The 20,193-nt window shown below is 43.8% G+C and overlaps 1 protein-coding gene across 8 annotated transcripts in view; it reads left to right on the top strand.

The window, feature by feature from the left end:
• The window catches only part of UHRF1BP1 (UHRF1 binding protein 1), an 83,373-nt gene that overhangs the window by 49,252 nt on the left and 13,928 nt on the right, over positions 1–20,193 (top strand). For all 8 annotated transcript variants that reach the window (XM_036248123.1, XM_036248125.1, XM_036248126.1 and 5 more), the window contains exons 9-14: positions 11,928–12,014; positions 12,526–12,696; positions 13,108–13,247; positions 13,633–13,774; positions 14,779–14,972; positions 15,179–16,635. In XM_036248123.1, coding sequence (XP_036104016.1) covers positions 11,928–12,014; positions 12,526–12,696; positions 13,108–13,247; positions 13,633–13,774; positions 14,779–14,972; positions 15,179–16,635 — 2,191 coding nt within the window. The remainder of the gene's footprint in view (positions 1–11,927; positions 12,015–12,525; positions 12,697–13,107; positions 13,248–13,632; positions 13,775–14,778; positions 14,973–15,178; positions 16,636–20,193) is intronic.

Consider the following 20,193-nt stretch of genomic DNA (forward strand, 5'->3'; position numbering starts at 1 on the left):
TTGAGTTCCTTTATTTGTGAACTTGAATTAAATTACATCTTGATTACCTCACAGGTTGTTGTCAGGCTCAAATGAGATAAATACTGAATTTCGAGGACCTTAATTATAGACGAATATTAAGAAATACTGTTCTGATGCCCGATTCTTTAATACTCTGTGTTTACTCCATATTTCCTTTTGCCACTAGTTCTTGATTTTACCTGCTCTCATATGGTAGATTTGTCTCTTGCTGCCTTATCTTCTCTGAAGGTTATGTTTGCCTTTTTTTCTTTTTCTTTTAGAGAGCAAGAGGAAGGGTGAGAGAGAGAGAAGAGAAAGAAACATCTATCAGTTGCCTCTTATACACAACACATTCTGATTAGGGATCAAGCCTGCAATGTGGGCATGTGTCCTGACCAGAAATAAAACCCTCTACCCTTTGGTCCATGGGATGAAGCTCCAGCCAGCTGAGTCACACCAGTAAGACTAGTTTGCCTTTTAATGAGAACTACACTAATTTTCCATGGGGGAGCCCACCTTTTCTTCCTGAGGCACCAAGCAGCATTGCCTCTCTTGCTTGGCTATTCCTTGGTCTTCAGTGACTTCAGCCCCACCTCTTCTCCCACTCAGAGAGCTGAAAGGAACAGTGACAGCATCAAGACTGCTTTTGCCACCATAGGAAATAAATTATTGCTCACTAATTTGTCACCCATTCATTTTGGAAGTTCTTAAAATGGGTTTTTTTGTTTTTTTTTTATTGTTTCTTTCAAGTGTTACTATAAAGGCTTTGGCTTTTTGTTGTTGTTGTTTTGTTTTCAATTCTTTCAGAATTCTTTATTGAGTACATTATTGAGTCCTGGCTGGTTTGACTCAGCAGTTGGAGCGTTGGCCCATGGACCAAAGAGTGGCGGGTTCAATTCCCGTCAAGGGCATATACCTCGGTTGTGGTTCAATCTCTGGCCCTGGTTGGGGTCATGCAGGAGGCAACCAGTCAATGTGACTCTCTCTCCCTCCCACTCTATCTGAAGATAAATGGAAAAATATTCTCAGATGAAGACTAAAAAAAAAGAGAGTACATTATGGAGAGTTTCATCCTCTTGCTTGATGAGGGGTGTAGAGCCAACTGTTCTTTCAGGAGGCAGTACCCTCTAATCCACATTGTGATGCTAATAACTGTAGCCTTTCCTACAGCCCCCATTTATTTATTAAACAAAATTAATCTACTTGGTGGAATTTGTGGAAGTTTTGGGTGAGATATTTTTAGATGGGGGTAACTCCCAGCCTACTATACCCAGGTGTGGTGAATGACACTAAAGGAGAAAGAACAGGAAGAGTTCTTGACACTGACTCTTCTTGGATTTAGGGAGAAAGGAGAAGGGAGAACTGGGTGGTGCAGAAAGGGCTTTAAGATTCTTTCGAGTTGTTCTGTTCAAGTGACTACTGGACACTTGAAATGTTGGCTGACCCAAATTGAGATGTGCTACAAGTGTAATACACATGGGATTTTAAAGCTATAGTACAAAAACACAGGGCAGAATATCTTCATAATTATTTTTACATTGGTGACATGTTGAAATGATAATATTTTGGGTATATTGATTTAAATAATATGTATTAAAGTTAATTTTGCTTTTTAAAAAACTTTTTCATGTGACTACTAGAAACTTTAAACCCATGGCTCACATGATATTTCTATTGGATAGTATTGCTATATAATTCTGTTCAATATGGTAGCCACTAGCCATGTGTGGTTATTTAAATTAAAATTAAACAAAATTAAATGAATTTTTTATTTGCACCAGCCACATTTCAAGTACTCAGTATGATTTGTAGGCTGTGGAAGATGTCCATCATCACAGAAAGTTCTTCTGGACAGTGCTGCTGTGGAGACTAATTGAAGGCTCCCCGACTAACACACTCCTGTAGCCCTTGGTGTTAGAGGTGAAATGATTGGAAACTGAGTGGGTTGTTAGGGACAGTTTGGCTGTTAGGGCAGCACTGTCTCACTTTTTTTTTTTTTTTTTTTTTTAGTCCTCACTGGAGGATATGTTTTTATTGATGTTAGGGAGAGAGAGAAACATCAATGTGAGAAGCATCATCAGTTGATTGCTTCCCATGTGTGTATCGACCCAGGATCAAACCCACAGCATTTTGGTGTATGGGATGATGCTCCAACCAATGGAGCAAGGCAGCACTATTTCTTAAAATCAAACTGGATCCTTGACATGGGTCTTGACAATGTTTTTTGGATTTGACACCAAAAGCCAAGGCCACAAAAGCAAAAAATGGACAAGTGCGACTACATCAAACTAAAGAGCTTCTGCACAGCACAGGAAACCATCAACAAAATGAAAAGGCAACCTATCAAATGAGAGAAAATATTTGTAAATCATATATCTGATAAGGGATAATATCCAAAACATAATATAACTCAGTAGCAAAAAAACCAAACAGTCCAATTAAAAAGCGGTAGAGGATTTGAATACACATTTTTCCAAAGAAGACATATAGATGGCAAACCAGGTACATAAAAAAGTATTCAACATTACTACTTATCAGGGAAATGCAAATCAAATCCACAGTAAGATATCACCTCACACCTGTTAGAATGGTTATTATCAAAAAGACAAAAGAAGTAAGTATTGGCAAGGATGTGGAGAAAAGGAATCCCTTGTGCAGTGTTGGTGGGAATGTAAATTGGTGCAGCCACTAGGGAAAACAGTATGGAGGTTCCTCAAAAAGTTAAAAATAACCCGGCTGGTGTGGCTCAGTAGGCTGAGCATCGTCCCATGGACTGAGAGGTCCCAGTTCGATTCCTGGTCAGGGCACATGCCGGGTTGCGGGCTTGATCCCCAGTGGGGAGCATGCAGGGAGCAGCTGATCGATATTTCTCTCTCACAACAATGTTTCTATCTCTTTCTCCCTTACTCTCTAAAAATATCAATAAAATATATTTTAAAAAACTTAAAAATAGAACTACCATATGATCCAGCAATCCCACTTGTAGCCAAAGGAAGAGAAAATACTAACAAAAATGTATCTGCACCCCCGTTTATTGCATCATTATTTACAAATAGCCAAGATATAGAAGCATCCTAAATGTCCATTGATGGGTGAATGGATAAAGAAAATGAATAAAGTGACCCAAATGTCTGTTGATAAATGAATGGATAAACATAAACACATACACGCACACACACTGAAATGTTATTCAACCATAAAAAGATTCTGCCATTGTGACAACATGGTTGGACATTAAGAGCATTATGCTAAGTAAAGTAACTTAGGGAAAAACAAATACAGTATGACCTCACTTATATGTGGAATATAAAAAACAGAAGTAATTGAACTCTTAGATATTGAGCACAGATTGGTGGTTTCCAGAGGGAGGGGGACTAAATGTATGAAGGGAGTCAAAAGGTACAAATGCTATATGTAAATAGGTCATGGAGTTATGAAGTACAATATGGTGACTACAGTTAATAATACTGTATTGTTTATTTTAAAGTCGCTAAGAGAGTAGATCCTTTTTTTTAATTGTTGAAAGTATTACAGATGTCCCCCTGTTTTTCTCCCTTTACCCCCTCCTACCCTCTCCCACCCCCCTCCTGCTTTCTCCAAACTATTGTTTGTGTCCATTGGTTGTGTATATATGCATATAAGTTCTTTGGTTTATCTCTTCCCAACCCCTGGAACCCCCATCCCTCTGAGGTTTGTCAGTCTGTTCCCTACTTCCATGTCTCTGGATCTATTTTGATTGACAGCTTATTTTGTTCATGATATTCCATAAATAAGTGAGATTATGTAGTACTTAATCTTTCTCTGACTGGCTTATTTTGCTCAGCATAATATTCTTCAATGTCATCTCAAAGGGTAAGAGATCTTTCTTTCTTACAGCTGTATAGTATTCCATTTTGTAAATGTATCACAGCTTTTTTATCTGTTCATTTACTGATGGACACCTGGGCTGTTTCCAGATCTTAGCTATTGTAAATAGCACTGCTGTGAACATAGGGGTGCATATACTCTTTCTGATTGGTGTTTCAGGCTTCTTAGGATATATTCCTAGAAGTGAAATCACTAGGTCAAATGGCAATTCCATTTTTAATTTTTTGAGAAAACACCATATTGTTTTCCATAGTGGCTGCACCAGTCTGCATTCCCACCAGCAGTGTGCTAGAGTCCCATTTTCTCAGAGAGTAGATCTTAAACATTCTCATAACAAGAAAAAAGTTTGTAACTATGTGTGTAATGGATGTTAACTAGATCTATTGTGGTGATCATTTCAAAACATATAAAAATATTGACCCAGGCGGTTGGCTGAGTTGATTGAGCATTATCTTGTGCACCAAGATGTCACTGGTTTGATTCCTTGTCAGGGCACATGCCTCAGTGGTGTTTACGCACGCGCGCGCGCTTGCGTGCAGGAGGCAGCTGATTGATGTTTTTCTTTCATTGATGTTTCTCTCTGTCTCTCTAAAAAAATCAATAAAAACATATTTTTTAAAAACAGGGATCAGGCCCTGGCCAGTTTGGCTCAGCGGTTGGAGCGTTGGCCTGTGGACCAGAGAGTCCCGGGTTCGGTTCCCGCTAGGGGCATGTACCAAAACAAAACAAAACAAAACAAAACAAAACAAAAAAAACAGGGATCAGCCCTTGCCAGTTTTGCTCAGCGGTTAGAGCGTTGCCTGCGGTCCAGAGGGACCCGGGTTTGGTTCCCGCTAAGGGCACATACCTCGGTTGGAGTTTGGCCCTGGTTGGGTCATGTGGGTGGCAACTACTTGATGTGTCCCTTTCATGTCAATGTTTCTCTCTCTCTCTCTCCCTCCTACTCTATCTGAACAAAATATGGAAAAATGTTTTATCCTTGGGTGAGGATAAAAAAATAAATAAAAAATAAAAACAGGGATCAATTATACATTAAAATTATTGAATCATTATCTTATACAACTGAAATCGATGTAATGTTATATGTCAGTTATATTTTAATAAAAGAAATCAAACTAGAGCATCTCTCTCTTCAAAGGCTTCAGGGCGGAGGTTGGTGGTTGATGGGGAAAAGTGTCACCTGACTCTTTTTAACTATTTTCTCTCAGGATAAGGTCTTTGAGCCCAAAACTTTATTTCTTTCTCTGTTTTAAATCCTAACCTCAGGAATTTATTTATTTCCATTTATTTTCAGACAGAGTGGGAGGGAGGGAGAGAGAAACAGAGAGAGGGAGGGAGAAATATCAATGTGAGAGCGACACATCGATTGGTTGACTCCCATACAACTCTGATCAGGGCCGGCGACTGATCCACAACACGTTGGTCTGAGAGGCCAGTGCGCTAACCACTGAGCAAACCAGCTAGGGCAAAACCTTGTCTCTCTTAAACCTAGGCTATTCTTTCCCACCAGCTCAGCAGAATTATAATTAGTCATTTATGTACCCTACTATTTATGTTTCATATATAATGTGTTTACAATTAAGTATGTTGGTGATTGGTAATTATACTTGATTTTATTTCTAAACCCTGTTTTTATATGCTCAGTCTGTTGTTCTTTTAGTTCCAAGTAACTCCAACAGAGGAAGTGTAGCTGTGAAACCCTCTCTGTCCAGTAGCCTAGCTCATGCATTTTCATTGGAATATTTCCCCCAAGCAGATGAAAATCGACTCATTTCTTTTAAACAGCTTTATTGAGATAGAATTCACATACCGTATAATTCACCCATTTAGAATATACAACTCATTGGTTTTTAGTGTGTTTATAGGGTTGCACAATCATCGCTATAATCCAATTTAGACCTTTTTGTCCTCCCTAAAAGAAATGCTATATATATTCATTAATGGTCACTTCCCACTTCATAACCTCAAGCAAACACTGATCTACTTTCTGTCTTGGTATTTGCCTGTTCTGGACATTTAAAATTGTTTCTTTGGTTGGCGGTGGGGGGGCGGGCGGCTGTGAAAAAAAAAATCTTACATGTAACAATGGTTTGCAGTCCTCCAAAGCTTCACCTTGTCTGACAAAATTTTATTCCTTAGTATTTGATTTCTCTCATTGCGTTTGTTTGGATATCACATGAGTAGCATTGATGTTTAATTCATGAAAGTTATGCAAAACGTATGGAAGATCAGTACTGCAAACTGTGGTGAATAGATGGCTTGACTAGAGGACTTTCAGTCAGTTGCTTGATATCAAAGTTGTGTGGTGAGAGATGGCCTGCACATGCCTGTTGGCTGCCACGGCTGACTTGTCACGGTTGTTTATGGTTTTCGTTTATCCTCACCTGAGGACACTTTTTTTTTTTTTTTGCATTTGTTTTCAGATATAGTGGGAGGGAGAGAGGGAGGAAGAAAGAGAGAGAAACATCGATGTGAGAGAGACACATCGTGTGGCTGTCACCCACATGACCCCAACTGGAGATACGAGCCATTAGCAGGAACCAAACCTGTGACTGTGGTCCGTGGGCCGACACTCTAACCTTTGAGCAAGACTGTCCAGGGCAGGGTTGTTTAAGTTTGATCTTTAGTTTTGTGATTTGAACTTTGGGTGTTTTTTTTTTTGTTTTTGTTTTAATCTTTATTGTTGAATATATTACAGATGTTCCTCATTTTACCCCCATTGACCCCCTCCTCCCCACTCCCGCCCCCCTCCTGCCTTTTCCCACTATTGTCTGTGTCCATTGGTTATGCATATAAGTTCTTTGATTTATTTCCTCCCATCCCCCAACCCCCTTCTCTTTGAGGTTTGTCAGTCTAGCAACCAATTTGTTCTTCTTAATCTCTTCACCTTTTTCACCCATTTCCCCAACCCCCCTCCCATCTGGCAACCAACAAAATGTTCTCTGTATCTATGAGATTGTTTCTGTTCTGCATGTTCATTTTGTTTGTAGATTCAATTGTCGATAGATATGTATTCATTGCCATTTTGTTTGTTCATATATTTTATCTTTTTCTTCAAAAAGACCCTTCAACATTTCATATAGCAACGGTTTGGTGGTGATGAACTCCTTTAACTTTTTCTTGTCTGGGAAACTCTTTATATGGCCATCAATTCTACATGACAGCTTTGCAGGATAGAGTAATCTTGGTTGTAGGTTCTTGCTTTTCATCACTCTGAATATTTCTTGCCACTCCCTTCTGGCCTGCAAAGTTTCTTTTGAGAAATCAGCTGACAGTCTTATGGGAACTCCCTTGTAGGTAACTCTCTGCTTTTCTCTTGCTGCTTTTAAGATTCTTTCTTTGTCTTGACCCTTTTGCATTTTGATGATGATGTGTCTTGGTGTGGGCCTCTTGGGGTTCATCTTGTTTGGGACTCTCTGTGCTTCCTGGACTTGTATGTCTGTTTCCTTCACCAAGTTAGGGAAGTTTTCTGCCATTATTGTTTCAAATAGGTTTTCGATTTCTTGTTCTCTCTCTTCTTCTGGCACCCGCAAGATGCGAATGTTGGAATGTTTGAAGTTGTCCCAGAGGCTCCTTACACTATCCTCTTTTTTTGGATTCTTTTCTCTTTTTGCTGTTCTGATTGGGTGATTTTTTGCTTCCTTATATTCGAAATCGATGGTTTGCTTCTTGGCTTTACCTTGGTCCCCCCACCCTCTGCTCTTGCCCTGATGCCAGACAATTCAGTTACTCCCTGTATGTCCCTGTGCCTTTCGAGCTGCTGCCCCAGTGCTGGAGCTCAGAGCACATGGGTCTAATTCAGCCTGTGCCGCTCAGCCACACTGCCCACTCATTTTTACAGCCAGAAGTTATGGAACTTCTCTTTCTGTCACTTGAACCCCAGGCTGGGGATCTGGTGCAGGGCTTGGACACCTCTCTCCTCAGGGGGACCTTCACAGCTGTGGTAGTCCTGATTTTTTTTTAAAATTTATTATTTATTTATTTATTTTTTAAAACTTTTTTTTCCTTTATTGATTTTAGAGAGAGAGAAAGTGAGAGGGAGAGAGAGATTGAAACATCAATGACAGAGAACATTGATTAGCCACCTCCTGCATGCTCCCCACTGGGGATTGGGCCCACAGCTTGGGCATGTGTCCTGGCCGGGAATCGAACCGGAGACCTCTTGGTGCATGGGTCGATGCTCAACCACTGAGCTACACCGGTTGGACTGATATTTATTTATTTATTTATTTATTTATTTATTTATTTTGAGAGAGATAGGAAGGGCGAAGGAGAGAGGGATAGAAACATTGAGGAGCGAGAATATAGATTGCTTGCCTCCTGAATGTCCCCTACTGGGGATGTGGCCCACAACCTGGGCATGTGCCCTGACCAGGAATTGAAGTGGTGACCTCTTGGTGCACCTGGGTCAATGTTCAACCACTGAGCCACACTGGCCAGGCACCCTCCTGATTTTTTCTTTTTTATCCTCACCCGAGGACATTTTTGCATTTATCTTCAATAGAACAGGAGGGAGAGAGGGAGGAAGAGAGAGAGAGAGAAACGATGCAAGAGAGACACATTGAGTGGTTGCCACCCAAATGACCCGTACCGGGCCCGAGGACAAACCGTAACCGAGTTACATGCCCCAGCGGGAACCGAACCTGGAACACTCTGGTCCGTGGGCCGATGCTCTAACCTCTGAGCCAAACCTGCCAGGGTTTGCTTTTCTTTTTTTCTTTTAACTCATCTTTATTTTTGAATGTATTATAGATGCTCTCCCTTTTTTTTTCCATTGACCCCCTTCTCCCCAATCCTGCCCCCCCTCCTGCCTTCTTCACACTATTGTCAGTGTCTAGTTGGTTATGCATAGAAGTTCTTTGGTTTATCTCATTCTGCCCTCCCTCCCCCTTCCCTTTGAGGTTCATCAGTCTAACAACCAATTTGTACTTCTTAATTCCTTCATCTTTTTCACCCATCTCCCAGCCCCCACCCATCTGGCAAGCAACAAAAAAGTTTTCTGTATCTATGAATCTGTTTCTGTTCTGCTTGCTCATTTTGTTTGTAGATTCAATTGTTGATAGATAGGTATTTATTGGCATTTTATTGTTCATATTTTTGTTCTTATTCTTCTTTAGGAAGACCCTTCAACATTTCATATCGATTCTAAATGACAGCTTTGCAGGATAGAGTAATCATAGTTTATAGGTTGTTGCTTTTCATCACCTTGAATATTTCTTGCCACTCCTTTTTGGCCTGCAAAGTTTCTTTTGAGAAATCAGCTGGCAGTCTTTTTTTTTTTCTTTAATTCTCACCCGAGGACATTTTTTTCATTTTTGTTCAGATAGAGTGGGAGGGAGAGAGAGGAAGAGAGAGAAACATTGACGTGAAAGGGACACATCGAGTGGCTGCCACCTGCACGAGTCAACCAGAGCTGGGGACAAACTACAACCGAAGCACATGCCCCTAGCGGGAACCGAACCCAGGTCTCTCTGGACCTCAGGCTGACACTCCAACCTCTGAGCCAAACCGTCTAGGGCTCAGCTGACAGTCTTATGGGAGCTCCTTTGTAGGTAACGAACTGCTTTTCTCTGTTGCTTTTTTTTTGTAATCCTCATTTGAGGAAATTTTTACATTCATTTTCAGACAGAGCAGGAGGGAGAGAAGGGGGAAGAGAGAGCGAGAAACATCGATGTGAGAGAGACACATCGACTGGCTGCCACGCACACAACCTCAATCATGGCCGGGGACAAACTGCAACCGAGATACATGCCCTTAGTGGGAACCGAACCCAGGACTCTCCGGTCTGCAGGCCGATGCCCCAACTGCTGAGCCAAACCAGCCAGGCCTCTCTTGCTGTTTTTAAGATTCTTTGTCTTTAACCTTTGGCGTTTTTTTTTTTTTTAATCCTCATCCGAGGACATTTTTCCATTTTTTGTACAGACTGAGTGGGAGGGAGAGAGAGGAAGAGAGAGAGAGGGAAACATCGATGTGAAAGGGACACATCGAGTGGCTGCCACCCGCATGACCAACCAGGGCTGGGGACAAACTGCAACTGAGGTACATGCCCTTAGCGGGAACCGAACCCCGGTCTCTCCGGACCGCAGGCGGACGCTCTAACTGCTGAGCCAGACCGGCCAGGGCAACCTTTGGCATTTTGATGATGATGTGTCTTGGTGTGGACCTCCTGGGGTTCATCTTGTTGGGGACTCTCTGTGCTTCCTGGGCTTGTATGTCTGTTTCCTTCACCAAGTTAGGGAAGTTTTCTGCCATTATTGTTTCAAATAGGTTTTCAGTTTCTTGTTCTCTCTCTTCTCCTTCTGGTATCTGCATGATACAAATGTTGGCATACTTGAAGTTGTCCCAGAGGCTCCTTACACTAACCTCATGTTTTTGGATTCTTTTTTCTTTTTTGCTGTTCTGATTGGGTGTTTTTTGCTTCCTTATATTCCAAATCGATGATTTGCTTCTTAGCTTCACCTACTCTATTATTGATTCCCTGCCGTCCCAGGGAAGGGCTCACCAAAGCAACATTAGTCTCCGCCAGCACATCTGTCCAGGTGAAGGACGCCTCTCCAGCCCTCATCCCGAGGCCAACAGTTCAGTTCTTCCCTGTATGTCTCTGGCGCCCCTCAAGATGCCTCCCCTCTGAGCTCGGAGGGAGCAAGTCCTAGTAAGTCCATGCGAGGACTCTTTAAGAGGGACTGCCTGGGGCTCCAGCAATCTCAGTCTCAGTTCCCACTGGTTTTTCCAGCCAGAAGTTATGGGGACTTCTCTTCCTGGCACTGGAACCCTGAGCTGGGCACCTGGTGTGGGACGGGGACCCCTCAGTCCTCAGGGAGGACCTTCCCAGCTGAGGTGTCCTCCTGATTTTTATCTGCCACAAGTGGGTGTGGGACCAGCTGGTTCACGCCTCTGCCCCTTCTACCAGTCCCATGTGGGTGCTGCTTTAATTCCTTAGTTGTAGGACTTCCATCCAATTAGATTTCAGGTGGTTCTGAATGATGATTGTTCTGTAGTTTAGTTGTAATTTTGATATGGTTGTGGGAAGATGTGAGAGCCACATTTACCTACCCTGCCATCTTGACCGGAACTCAATACAATATTTGACTTATTGCTAAAATTTCCAGTTTACCTACAATATTTTGTATATTTAATTTTTATTTATTTTTTGTTAATCTTCACCTGAGGATATTTTTTCATTGAATTTTGGGGTAGAGTGGAAGGGGAAGGAGGGAGAGAGAGAGAGAGACATACATTGATGTGAGAGAGACATATCAGTTGGTTGCCTCCTACACGATCCAACCAGGGCCAAGAATTAAAACTGCAACCAAGTTCTGTGCCCTTGACTGGGAATCAAACCCATGACCCTTCATCGAGGGTCGATGCTCCAACAGCTGAGCCAAACTGGCCAGGGCATGTGTGTGTGTGTGTGTGTGCATTTATTTATTTATTTATATTAATTTATTTTTGTTACAGATTTTTCTCCTTTTTCCTGGCACACACCTTTCTGCCTATCCTGCCCCCCCAAGCATGTGTTTATTATATTATGTCCTTGTTATTGCCGTATTTTTAGTATTCCATGGTATTTTGTATATACTGTATATAAAGACTGTTTAATATCACAGCTTTTGCTTCGAGTCCAGGATATGAAAGGAAAAAATATGGGTCCTGTATTTTGGGGAATCTGGTTTATGCCTCTCCTGGTATTGTGGTTAGGGACAGTAATACAAGTATTGTTAGGTTTGGGCAATCAATCAGTCAAGGTTGATAAAGTGTGTCTATAGAAGACCTAGGATTGGAATTCCTGAATTATGAGATTTGCAGTTCCTTTGACCTTTCTGGAACTTTGGCAGCTATTTACAGAAACAGTGGAACATACTTTTTTTTGGTCTGTTAGAGTATGTCTGTTGACTGTTGCAACTCGAAAGTGGAGGGATTCAGTCTTGAAAATCACTTGATGTCATGGCCTTTCAGGTGGACCATGCGTGTATCAGATCCTCAAGAGAACTTTTAGTGCTTCAAGAGGTGTTTAACCTTTGTTCCTTCTGTTACTAGTCACCTTTATTTTTCTCTTACAGGTGTCTCTGCAAACAGACTCATGGGTGGTGCCATGCAGCTTACCTTTCGCAAGATGGCATTTGACTATTACCCCTTCCACTGGGCAGGTATGGGAATTCTGAATGGGGCAATTCTAGCCTGGCCCAGGTCTTGAGCACAGAGTCCCGGGTCCATCCCTGACTTCCCTTTAGGAGGGTGCGAGGACTTACAGCACAAGAGGTATTAGAAATTGCCCTCTTCCAGAGGACACCTGGAAACGTTCAGGGTCCATTATTGATGATTCTTTATCAGGGAAGAGGGGAAGTAGGGAGAGAAGGCAATCCCTGAGATGTTGCCTTTGATTCTACCCCTTCCTTCCACTGGTTTTAGAGCCTCTCTAGTAGTCTATAGTCAAAGATGGCAGCAGTCAGAAGCTGGGCTTTAGGAACCCAAGGGGAAAATCACACATGGAGTCCAGAAGAACTTGCATGCTCTCACTGGACAGTTTTTACTTATCTCAGAGAATTTTGGATTGGGGCTGAGGGATCAGATTCTGAACTACGCTGTACCAATGGAAAGGAGAAATTGGAACACTGGATTATGATCTTGGACTAAAATCTTTTTCTTTTTGTTGCACAGGTGATAGCTGCAAACACTGGGTGCGGCACTGTGAGGCCATGGAGAACCGAGGCCAGTGGGCCCAGAAACTGGTGATGGAATTTAAGACTAAAATGGAGAAGTGGCATGAGGAGACGGGTCTGAAGCCTCCCTGGCACTTGGGGGTAGACTCTTCCTTCCGGAAGAAAGCAGGTGGGTTATGAGAAGCTGGAGGACTTCTGTTGCTCAGCTTCTGGCCATTTACCTTTGAATATCCAGTGGGGATAAAGCACTGGACTAGTTAGTTATCTCAACCTTATCCCATGGATAATCATTAGTGACTGTTTTCTTTACAGAGTCCTTTTTGTCCCCAGGGATCCTGCAATGTTGAGAGAGGTTGTCATCACCTCTATTCAGTAGGCTGTTACCTTGGTCTTAAGGAGAATAAAATTTTTGAGTTCCATCCAGAAGCTAGACAGTGTTAAGCTGTCTTTCCTACATATAACATGAATGATCTTAGGATCATTACTTTATAATCCTAATTAGGATTTTTACTTCCTAATTCTATTAATAATGAGAGTTGAATATGTCTTATTCTTTTCTCACCTTTTAATTTTTATTTAGATTCTCTCTCCAGTCCTCGAAAGAATCCCCTTGAGAGAAGCCCTTCTCAGGGCCGACAGGCTACCTTTCAACCTCCGGCATGGAATCGCTTACGCTCCAGCTGCATGGTAATACGGGTGGATGACTTGGATATCCACCAGGTGAGGAGCCCAGGACTTGGGGAAATGTGCTTGGAAAGGGCTGGGGAAGTTCATTTGGAAGGCAACAAGTGTGAACAAAGTTGTAGAATTTGGGGGCTGTTTCCCTAACTTCTGGGGTGGGTCAACACTTCCGTCTGTTTCCTTCTGAACATAGCTGCTGAGATCCAGATTTGGGATTCCCTTAATTTCCTGTGAATACCCTACTACAAACCTTCCATTGAAAACATAGACTTGTGGATAGTGTTATGCAGGTTTGAGAATTCCTGGCATATGTGTAAAATACATGTAAAAGCACTATACTCCCTGGGATGACTTTGGAAGGATAGCTGAGGAAATTCTATTTTGGGTGCAGCATAGATGCTAATAGCAATTTGCCATTGCATAGGTGTCTACAGCTGGACAGTCCGGTAAGAAGCCATCGACACTCCTTTCCTGCAGTCGGAAACTTCACAACCTACCCTCTCAGGCCTCTGCCATTCATATTGAGTTCACAGAGTATTATTTCCCAGATAATCAAGAGCTTCCAGGTAAGCATCAGAGGGGATCATTTCTTTTTTTTTTTTTTATCCTCACCCGAGGACACTTTTGCATTTATCTTCAGATAGAGCAGGAGGGAGAGTGGGAGGAAGAGAGAGAGAGAGAAACATCGATGTGAGAGAGACACATTGAATGGTTGCCACCCACACGACCCCAACTGGGGCTAGGGACAAACTGCAGCCGAGGTACATGCCCTTAGCGGGAATTTAACCCAGGACTCTGGTCCACAGGCCAACGCTCTAACCGCTGAGCCAAACCAGACAGGGCTTTTTTTTTTTTTTTTTTCTCTTTATTGATTTTAGAGCAAGAGGAAGGGAAAGGATAGAATCTTCGATGAGAGAGAACATCGATTAGCCGCCTCCTGCATGCCCCCCACTGGGGATCAGCCCCACAACCAGGGCATGTGCCCTGACCAGGAATCGAACCAGTGAACTCTAGTGCATGGGTCGACGCTCAACCACTGAGCTACATTGGCCGGACGGAGGTGGTCATTTCTTACTATCCAGGCATGCTCTTCCCATTTGTCAGACTTGGGGCTACTACCTATGTTCTCATTTGTTAGGAGTTTAGGGTGTTTGAGTTAGTTTAACACACCTTTGTTAAAAACTGTGCCCTGTATAAATATGTACCTTTGCTGTCTTTTTTGTTTGTTTGTTTTTGTTTTTTTTTATCCTCACCCGAGGACATTTTTCGATATTTTGTTCAGATAGAGTGAGAGGGAAAGAGAGAGAGAGAAACATCGACGTGAAAGCGACACATCGAGTGGTTGCCACCCACACGACCCAACCAGGGCCGGGGACAAACTGCAACCAAGGTACGTGCCCTTAGCGGGAACCGAACCCGGGTCTCTCCGGACCGCAGGCCAACGCTCTAACCGCTGAGCCAAACCGGCCAGGGCACCTTTGCTGACTTGATAGTAAAATTAATATTAGCTGGTAAGTAGGAGTCGAGCTGTTACTTTGTACATAGCAGTTTTTATTTCTCTGCTTTCTAGTTCCCTGTCCCAATCTCTACATTGAATTAAATAGTCTGACATTTACTATGGATCCTGTCAGCTTGCTCTGGGGAAACCTCTTCTGCCTGGATTTATACCGTAGCTTGGAGCAGTTCAAAGCTATCTACAAACTGGAAGATTCAATCCAGAAAGATGAACACTTGGACATTCGACTGGATGCCTTCTGGTTGAAGGTAGGGAGAGAGTGTGATATGTGTTCCCTGTTGACAGCCACAGCTGCATTTCCCTCATTGTTAGGATGTAGGGTCTTGCACGTCCATTTGATAGAAGTAAGAAAAACAGTTTTACAGCCAAAATGGTCTTTCACTGTGTGTTAATGGTGGGGTATGGAGATAGTCAGATGGTCATTCTGAAGTGGGTTTTTTTTTTCTCTCTGAAGGTGAGCTTCCCACTGGAGAAGAGAGAGCAGGCTGGGTTGCATCGGCCCCAGGCCCTTATCTTCTCTGCATCAGGCATGACTGCCACCAATACACGTCATGCCCCACACTGCAGCTGCCCAGACCTTCACAGTCTCTTCCAGGGTTTTGCTACTGCAGAGTTCTTTCATTCCAATTATGTTCAGTTCCCCAAGGTTCCAGGTGGCTTCAGCCTTCTGCACATGCTTTTTTTACATCATGCCTTCCAGATGGATTCCAGCCACCCTCATCCAAATACCCTTCCTCCCCAGAGGCCTATGGCTTCCCAGGATCTCTGGTCCATCCACTTTCCCCAGATCTCCTTGGACTTTGAGGGAACAGAGAACTTCAAAGGCCGTACCTTGAATTTTGTGGCCCCCTTTCCCTTGTCCATTTGGGCCTGCCTACCACTTCATTGGCAGCAAGCTCAGGCACAGAAGCTACTTTTAGCTGCAGAAGGGAAGCTGAAATCATCAGCCAGCTTTGGCAGTCCTGTTCAGTCTGAGACCCTTGCCCCTGACACTGTGCCCCATGTGAGGTCAAAGACTGAGCATGATTTGAAAAGCCTGTCAGGCCTTACAGAAGGCAAGGAGATTCTCAGAGAAGACAGTGGTGGCATGGACAACAAAGAGCTTCTGGCCAAGCTGGAGGACGTGGCAGATGTTCACATGCTCGTGCACTCCCCTGAACATGTCCGTGTGAGGCTTGACCATTACCAGTACTTGGCTCTGCTCCGCCTGAAGGAGGTGCTCCAGCGTCTTCAGGAGCAGCTGACCAAGGATACAGAGGCCATGACTGGGGCTGCCCTGCAGGAGCAGACAGCTTGCATTGGGGTCCTCTTTCCCAGTGCTGAGGTGGCTCTGCTCATGCATCCTGCCCCTGGTGCTGCCGAAGGTGACTCTGCAGGTTCAGATACCACCAGCCTTATAGATTCAGAGCTGTCGCCTTCGGAGGATCGCGAGCTGAAGTCTGATGTCTCCTCAGACCAGGGCCCAGAAAGCCCTGAGAAGGTTCTGCAGGATGGTGGCATTGAAAATCTGGATGCACCCCAGGATAGGCCACTGCCTCTCCATAGCAACGGGGAACTGCAGGACTCAGATTCTCTTGCACAGCAGTTGGCAGGGAAGGGCCATGTGGCAGTCGATTCCCTACAGGCCAAGAGACTGAGCAAGGCCCAAGCATCCAGCTCACCATCTGCCCTGAAGTCCCCAGGTGTTAGAGATACAGCTATGAATGGACAAGGTGAGCTCATGCCCTTGAAGAACATTGAAGGAGAATTGTCAAGTGCTATTCACATGACCAAGGATGCCACCAAGGAGGCTCTACATGCCACCATGGGCCTCACCAAGGAAGCTGTGTCTTTGACCAAGGATGCCTTCAGTCTGGGCAGAGACCGAATGAGCTCCACCATGCACAAGATGTTGTCCTTGCCCCCAGCCAAGTGAGTGGTTCTCTGCCTCCTTCAGTTACTCCATTTCTTCCTCCGAGATGTGGTTGTTGGACTCACAGTCTCTTAACTGTGAGCATTTTTAGGTTGGGATGTACCGTGCAGTCCAGAAAATACATAGAATGGCCTATTTCATGTGGCAAAGCCTTTGGTTTTCAGAGCTGCCTGCAGGGCAGTAGAGGGCTTTTCAGGTACCTGGAGGATACAGGTATACCAGTTGGACTCTTTTCAGGCTACATCTAATTCTGTGATAGGGGAAGAGCCGGAAATTGCAATAGAATACGCAAAATCCCATGTGTTTTCACAAGCCTCCACATATCACAGCCTATTCTTGGGCAGTTTTCTTTTTTTTTTTTTGTTCAGGTAGAGGGGGGGGGGGAGAGGAACAGAGAGAGAGAGAGAGAGAGAGAGAAACATCGACGTGAAAAGGACACATCGAGTGGCTGCCACCCGCACAACCGACCAGGGCCGGGGACAAACTGCAACCGAGGTACGTGCCCTTAGCGGGAACCGAACCCGGGTCTCTCAGGACCGCAGGCCGACGCTCTAACCGCTGAGCCAAACCGGCCAGGGCTCTTGGGCAGTTTTCAAGTTAGTGTTTATTGCTTCTTAGGATTAAATTATTTTCTTTCTCTGATTCACTGATATTGATACAGATATGCTATATCAGAATAATAATACATGCTATCTGTGTTATATTTTATTCTCTTCAGTGCACTGTAGTATAGTATTTTGTTTGATTTGATCCCCACCACAGCCTGGTGAGGTAGCCACAAATATTTGTATCCTTAGTTTATAGCTGAGGAAACTGAGGCCTCAGGGAGGATGCGCCCATAAATCCTATGTTGTGGATAAAAAGCTGGGGCTTTGGGCCCTGGCTGGTGTTGATCAGTGGTTAGAGCATCGGTCCTCTTACCAAAGGGTTGTGGTTTGATTCCTGGTCAAGGGCATGTAACTGGCTTGCAGGTTCGATCCCCAGCCGTGGTCAGGGCGCATGCAGGAGGCAAACAATCGATGTGTCTCTCGCACATCAAATGTTTTTCTCCTTCTCTCCCTCTCCCTCTCCCCCTCTCCTCCTCTCTTCCATTCTAAAAATCAATGGAAAAAATATCCTTGGGTGAGAATTAACCAAAAGAAAAAGAAAACTGGGGCTTTGGACTTGCTCTTTCTGGCACACTTGATCGCCTTATCAATGTCTGCCAGAATAGAGAAGGAAGAACTACATCTACTCGTTCAGCAGTAATTTTTGAGTCCTACTGTGTGCTAGTCTCTGTGTTAGGCACTGGAGATAAGTAGGGAGTAAGCAAAAAAACAGAAATGTAGTCAGAAGAGTGGAAAGATTTTTTCATTGAGTGCTTTGTGGTTTTAGGAAGAGTAATGAAGACTACGGGAAATCTTTGCTGGTACATTCTGTGTTTGGGGGACCTTGTTAGAAATTGGTGGCTTTAGAGCTTTTGTCTAAGTGGATTGTCTTTAGTGTGTCTGTCAACATTGCCTGTGGGTGTGCTAGAACCTGCTAGGCATACACAGACTAGGAGGAAGGAGAGAGGAAAACTTAAAAGGGTGAATGATACACTCATTGGAGCCTACATTTTTTGAATGCTTTCTATGTGTCAGGCACTGTCCTACATACTTACAATATGAATCCATTGAATTCTTGTAACAATTCTATAAGGCTGGTACTGATATCATTCCCCATTTTGCAGATGAGGAAACAGGCTCAGAGAGGTAAGAAACTTGCTTAAGATCACACAACTTGTGAGTGGTGGGGTGAGGATTGAAAGCCTGGACTTCCGGTCACCAAATGTGCTGCCTCCTCCCCTCCCCTCCCCTCCCCTCCCCCCCCTCCCCTCCCCCTCCCCTCCCCCTCCCCTCCCCTCCCTCCCCCTCCCCTCCCCTCCCCTCCCCTCCCCCTCCCCTCCCCTCCCCTCCCCCTCCCCCTCCCCTCCCCCCTCCCCCTCCCCCCTCCCCTCCCCCCTCCCCCTCCCCTCCCCTCCCTCCCCCTCCCCTCCCCGGAGGACATTTTTCCATTTTTGGTTCAGGTAGAGTGGGAGGGAAAGAGAGGAACAGAGAGAGAGAGAAACATCGACGTGAAAGGAACACATCGAGTGGCTGCCACCCACACAACCGACCAGGGCCGGGGACAAACTGCAACCGAGGTACGCGCCCTTAGCGGGAACCGAACCCGGGTCTCTCAGGACCGCAGGCCGAGGCTCTAACCGCTGAGCCAAACCGGCCAGGGCTGTACTGCCTTTTCTAAATGGAGAAGAGTAAGGGAGATGGGAAAAGAGCGGAGGTAGAAAAGAGCAAAGAAAGGTGTGTGATACAAGCTCCTTTTTAAACACCAGCAATGACTTCCTGACTGGGTAGACCAGTGGCCTTTTCTCAGGCCTCCTTACCCTGGACTACTCTGTAGCAGTGACTCCCTCTAGTCACTTCATCCTGAGCATGTGTGACAAAGTGTACCCGGCTACACTTTGAAAGGAGGAATCTTTTCTTCCTTGGTTGCTCTCTTCTTACTTGTATCCTATAAATGTAACTATTCTCGTCACCTTGGTCATAATTTTTAATTATAAAAATAATTGTGCTCATTTTGTTGACAATGTAGAAAATAGAAGAATATAGAAGAAAACATGAAAGTCACTTGTAATGACTCTATCCAGAGATAGCCACTATTTATATTTGGATCTATTTTCTTCCAACATTTACACATATATTTGTGTAGCCATGTGAATGCTTATATGTTTATACACATATATACACAAATATTGTTTTTATAATGGGATTCAATTTCTATAGAAAATGTCCAGTTTTATTCACTTAATGTGTTTTTTTTTTTTTTTTTGGTACATGCCCCTAGTGGGAACCGAACCCAGGACTCTCTGGTCCACAGGCCGATGCTCCAACCACTGAGCCAAACCGGCCAGGGCTATTCACTTAATGTTTTTTTTTGTTTTTTTTTATCCTCACCCGAGGATATTTTTCCATTTTTTGTACAGATAGAGTGGGAGGGAGAGAGAGGAAGGGAGAGAGACTGAGAAACATCCACGTGAAGGGACACATTGAGTGGCTGCCACCCGCACGACCAACCAGGGCCGGGGACAAACTGCAACCGAAGTACGTGCCCTTAGCGGGAACCGAACCCGGGTCTCTCCAGACCGCAGGCCGACACTAACCGCTGAGCCAAACTGGCCAGGGCCACTTAATGTTTTATTGTGAATATTTCCCCATTCATTAGGCATTTGTGTGCAGACTTTTTAATTGCTTTATTATGTTCTAGCAAACCAATGTATCATAATTTATTCATCCATTCCACTATCTCGGTGGGGCTCATTTAGTCTGTTTCCAGTTTTTTTTTTTCAGGTAAAACTAATGCTGTGTTAAATGTTCTTATTTTTGTGAATACCACTCTTTGTGCAAATCTAAGTCTTCAGAATAAAAATCTAGAAATAGAACTATTGGGTCAAACACTACAATCATTCTTAAGGTTCTTGATACATTTGCCAAATCTTTAGAAGGTTTATATCAGTCTGTACTTTTGAATACTTTCTT

This window comes from Molossus molossus, unplaced genomic scaffold (genome assembly GCF_014108415.1).
Source record: "Molossus molossus isolate mMolMol1 unplaced genomic scaffold, mMolMol1.p scaffold_m16_p_8, whole genome shotgun sequence".
In the NCBI taxonomy this organism is placed as follows: domain Eukaryota; kingdom Metazoa; phylum Chordata; class Mammalia; order Chiroptera; family Molossidae; genus Molossus; species Molossus molossus.